The following is a 5,598-nucleotide window of genomic DNA, read 5'->3' as shown; positions in this document are numbered from 1 at the left end:
TATATATATATATATATATATATATATATATGACAGGCTTTTTTCAGGTTCCGTCTACCAAATCCACTCACAAGGCTTTGGTTGGCCCGAGGCTATAGTAGCGATCATCATTATAATTTCCACCTGGATTCCCAAGCACGACCAACAGAGACTGGACTTTATCCAACCATCTCGTTCTTGGCTTGCCCATAGATCTCCTGCTGGCTAGCTCTGCGTGAAGAGTCCATCTTGCGATTCTTTCCTGAGACATTCTAATCACATGTCAGTAGTATCGGAGCTGTGGCTTTTCAATGTGGAGAAGTAGCGGCTCGACCTGTAGAGACTTCTTGATCTCCGAGCTACGCACACTATCGAGTAATCATTTCAAGATTACCATTTTATTTCTCTAGCTTGAGGGTTGAGATCTGTGATGTATTTGAAATGTAACAACTAGATAATTAATGGATGTATTTAATGTAGTGACGAAAGATAGTCAAAAGCTTATCGTAGAAAAAAATTGAAATAGAAATTATTCGTAGCTAGATTAACCGACAAACTACAGTACGACGAGCTATAGTACGAAGTGCGAAAACTTTATTTGCATTAAATAGTGAAAAGATATCCTTGTTTAAAGAATGCTAATAGGTACGTTATGGTTGGTAAAGTATAATTCAGTTTAAGTTCATTCCGCTATATCGCACATCTGGATCCCAAATAAGCTCGGCCAACGAATGAAACGTTACGGTAATGAGTTATTTAATACAACGGTACCTAATTAATGTTAAGAGAACTAACAGGATGCTATCAACTCATCAGCGTCAGTGTTACTCGGCTTATAAGAAAGCGAGTTCTTTGGCTGCTCTCAGTACACGCAGTTCACAGCTGTAAGCAATGAGAGAATTGTATGATTAACAAGGACTTCACTAACTTGAGATGCAGAACTAAATCTATTTTTATGTCTGGAAAAAGCGATAGGACCCCACTCTCTCTCCTTCTCTCTCTCTCTCTCTCTCTCTCTCTCTCTCTCTCTCTCTCTCTCTCTCTCTCTCTCTCTCTCTCTCTCTCTCTCTCTCTCTCACTCATTCACTGCAAGGTTATAAGGATTTATCTACGATCTATGAAGTCTCTTATTTTATATAGAAATTTTGAGAACAAATAGTCTAGATCAGGCATGGGCAAGCTTTTTCGAGAAGCAGGCCACAAGGACGGTGGACAGCGGAGTGACCAGGAGCAAAGCAGTAGTATAATAAATCATTCAGGACTCAAGTTCTATGTTGCTTCATTCTTCACAGAACTCGCTTGCAAGTCGTAGCAGTATGAAACTTCATCTTTTTGTACCTCGAGAGTATACTTTGACATTTCATCACCGCCATCTCTCCTCTTTTTTTACAGCAGACGCAGCTGTGTATCTCCTCAATAGAGAGACGAGTGACTATATCGAGGTTTTTCATGAAACGTACCTATTGTTTATAGAACTATGAGTAAATAAGGAAGTTGTATTATCATTAGGTATGTCAGCACACATAAACTCAAGCCTATGCATCAAGCAGTTTTCTTTTATTATCTCAAAGAACGTAAAGAATGGCAAAAAAACTTTCTGCAAATGTGAAGTACGGCAGAATGTGACCTTTTCATTTGGCTCGTCTGCTGGCACTAGCAAAAATCTCTTTAACAAAACCCAAAACGAGATGTAACAAAATAATACTGATTGTCTATGTTGGCTTCTTGTATTACTATTGGCAGAATCGCTAGAACGCCGGGAAAAATGCTTAGTGGTATTTCGTCTGTCTGTACGTTTTGAGTTCAAATTCCAACGATGTCGACTTTGCCTTTCATCCTTTCGGGGTCGATAAATTAAGTAACAATGAAACACTGGAGTTGATGCAATCAACTGGTCCCCTCCCACAAAATTTCAAGCCTTGTGCCTTTATTATTATTATTAACGCTTAGCAGTATCTCTTCCGGTTTTACCTTCTGAGTTCAAATTCCGCCGAGGTCGATTTTGCCTTCCATCCTTTCGGGATTGATAAAATAAGTACCAGTAGAAAAGTGGGGTCGATTTAATCCCCCAATCCTGCTGGCCTTGTGCCGAAATTTGAAACCATTATTATTATTATTATTATTATTATTATTATTATTAATCTGATACTAAGACAAAATACCAGTTTTTCTTCCACGTATTTTAAAATCAATTTGTTATTAATGTAACGATGACCAAATATTTGGAACTCTTATACACTTACATAATAGCAAATATTTCCTTATTTCTATATACATGCATGAATAACACTTAGCATTTAGGATTTATAACTGCCATACGTTTACGATTGTATAGGAATGAATATTTTTCGAATGCTTGTTACAGAATGAAGTCCGCTAAAGGCACCCATCCAAGGACCTGACGGTGGTGTTAAATCGGGCGACGAGAATAAAGTCAACTCTACAAAACAACGTAAAAAGCCAGAACTAAAACCGAAAGGCACTATAATAATTCTGCTTATTCACGGCACGAAAGGCGTTGAACGAAGAGTAAAAATAGCTTGAATAAATACTCTCGCGTGTTAATGAATCTAACAAGCCATATCCTTCGTTTACAGCTGTTATACACTTCCGATGAGAAGCAACTGCCATAACTTGTTTCATGGATGAAAAAAGAAAACTCTCAGAGTTCACTTTAAAGAGAAGAGAAGAGAAGTAAATATTTCTTTAGTCTTGAAGATAACAAACGAATAGTGATTTATTAAGTTGGAAACGTAATGGAAGTTTGAGATTTCAGAGAAGAACACTTCTAGCAAAAGATACTGGTAGGCTTTGCTGTCAAAGCCTAACAAAATTGATGGAAATCTTGAAAATGAGGTTGTCTGTATTCCACTTGTTCTTAGTCTTTTTGATTTCACAGAGTATTGGCGATCAAGTAAACATTATCTGCGGACTTTGCAAGGAAAGTAAAAACATTTCTGGTGCACGTCACATGGACAGTAAAAGAATCGCTGACGCACTTCGTATAGAATTATTCAAAAAATATGTTTCAAAGTGATTTTAAAAATCACACGCTCGCGCACCCACTCACACGGACGCACATACATACATTTTATATACATATATAATGAAGACAGCAAATGGAGAAATATTGAAGAACAACAATTGACTTACATCAATTATTATTTATTAATTCAATACAAATAGACTATATCTCATCTAACAGCTGTTTCTGCTTCCAATGTTATATGGTATTGCCGTTGATATGCTAAAAAATATTCATCATATTTGGTAATGAAACCGATCTGAAACATGGAGCTTCATCAGAGTGAAGAATGAATGAATAAATAAATAAAAAAAAGGAAAAAGAAAAAAGAAGCGCCTAGAGAAGATAAAGGAAAGGCTGAATATGTTTATAATCATAACATATTGCTTGTGTGTCTCTTTTTATTCATTTATTCTTCACTCTCAATACCATATAACATTGGAAGCAGAAACAGCTGTTAGATGGGATGTAGTCAATTTGTATTGAATTAGTAAATGATAATTGATGTCAGTTAATTGTTGTTCTTCAATATGTCTCTGTTTTCTTACTTTCTTTAAATTTAATTCCTGATAATCTCACGCTTATCCTTGTCTTTACCTATAATTTATGAACATAATATGCTTGCATATGTATGCCCATGGTTAAACATGGGAAATATACCGGTAGTATAATGGATATTTTTTTCCTTAGACGGTTTTTTCAACCTCTAACTCAGCTAAACTTATATATATATATATACACGACTGGCTTTTACAATCTTACCATCATGAGTCCAACACTCTAACTACTAAACCACGCGCCTATACAATTAGCATTTAAGTGGCTGAGTATCCCAAAATTACGTAGTCACGTAGTCAACCTGACACAGTGTGAGCAAGGTCAGGTCTATATTTTACGAGTACAATTCATCCGACCAGTTTCCACATAGTTTCTGCCTAATTCCACACAGTTCCCATCTAATCAATTTCAGACATAAGATATGAATCGACCCGCGGCTATAGAAATTATGCTTGCCCAAGATGTCACGCAGCGGAATTGAAATCGAGACTTCATGACTGCGTAGTGAACTTCTTAACGAGAACAACGACAATAACAACAAGGATAATAATAGTGTTGCAACAAATGGAAATGGTCTTACTTACTGGTTTCCGATCATAGTATAGAACTGGTGGAACTCCCATAAGCTCAACTCGCCGTTATGGTCTCTGTCGAACATTTCAAACATGCTTTCTGCTTGTTCGTCATTCAGACCGAATTCGTCCAAAAACAATTTGATGGCATCTCCTTTGTTCAATCGACGTACCATCGTCTTTTGGTATTTATCAAAGATTGCTTGCACTTCAGGGCTAAAGGAATAAAAGATAAAATAAGCATAAATAACTTAGCGATTCGATAGTTATCGATGAAATAAGTACAAGGCGGAAATAACACTAATGATCAATATACTCGACTTGAAACTCTTGACGGTGGTACCCTAGCAAGACAATAGTTCATAGACTAAACCAGTAAAAGAATAGAAAGAAGAAGAAAAAAACGAATATCTAGTGTATGGGTTCTATGGCGTAATTGGTTAGCACTCTGGACTCTAAATCTTGCAATCAGAGTTCGAATCTCAATAGATCTTGATACCGTATTTTTAGGTGCTGGAATGGTTGTGCGGTTAAGAAGCTTGCTTTTGCAACCACGTGATTTCGAGCATGACACCATGGGCAAACGTCTTCTACTATAACTCCGGCTCGACTGATGCCTTCTGAGCGAATTCGGTTGACGAAAACTGTATAGAAGCCCGTTGTAATCATACATATATTATATCAATAATAATTGGTGGTGGGTGGGGGGAGTAAGTATACTCCGGGCGATCACTTTATCGACACTTCATGTAGAAAGCTGGCGGGCGTAGTGTTCCAGTAATCAAGGAAGATTATTTATACTTGAAAACAAAAATGTTAAATCCAAGATATGATCCAGTAGGCATGTTATAAGCCTCACTGAGTGAATAGTAATCAATTTAGTTGAGGAAAAGAGAAGACAATTCTTCACCAGTCCTCAGTCAAATCGTCCAACCCATGCTAGCATGGAAAGCGGACGTTAAACGATGATGATGATGATGATATATATATATATATATACATATATATATATATATATGTGTGTGACAACTGATGAAGGGAAATATTCTTTATGTTGCATGTCTCGTCTCTGTTTTTTCGTTGTTCGAAAAAAAGTTCGTTTTCTGTTTTCGTTTCTCATTGTGTTTAACATTTCTTTATTGTGATGTCCTGTATCCATATATGCATGTATGCATACATATAGATGTAGGTATGTACATATATGTATGTATATATGCATATATTTATATATTATTTATATTATTATTATATACATATATACAGTTGAAATTTACAGTAAAACAAAAGTCGAAGACAGGTGTATAAGTAACAAGCAGATGTATTAGTTTGACGCTCGGGAAGGTGAGAAAGTGTTTTACATTTTGAGCCTACGCTCTTCAACAGAAAGGAACACGAGTAAATAAACAGAGAAAGACTAAAAGAAACTTGTGGATTTAGCGATCAATCATGGCGATAAATATATAT

The 5,598-nt window shown here is 36.2% G+C and overlaps 1 protein-coding gene across 1 annotated transcript in view; it reads right to left on the bottom strand.

The window, feature by feature from the left end:
• The window catches only part of LOC106884376 (uncharacterized), a gene marked incomplete at its 3' end in the record, with an annotated part of 36,953 nt that overhangs the window by 2,792 nt on the left and 28,563 nt on the right, over positions 1 to 5,598 (bottom strand). The window contains exon 2 of the mRNA XM_014935731.1: positions 4,147 to 4,350. Coding sequence (XP_014791217.1) covers positions 4,147 to 4,350 — 204 coding nt within the window. The remainder of the gene's footprint in view (positions 1 to 4,146; positions 4,351 to 5,598) is intronic.

Source organism: Octopus bimaculoides, chromosome 3 (assembly GCF_001194135.2).
Source record: "Octopus bimaculoides isolate UCB-OBI-ISO-001 chromosome 3, ASM119413v2, whole genome shotgun sequence".
Taxonomy (NCBI): Eukaryota; Metazoa; Mollusca; class Cephalopoda; order Octopoda; family Octopodidae; genus Octopus; species Octopus bimaculoides.
Note: the sequence above shows the minus strand (reverse complement) of the source record. Positions and strands in the feature narration are given on the sequence as shown.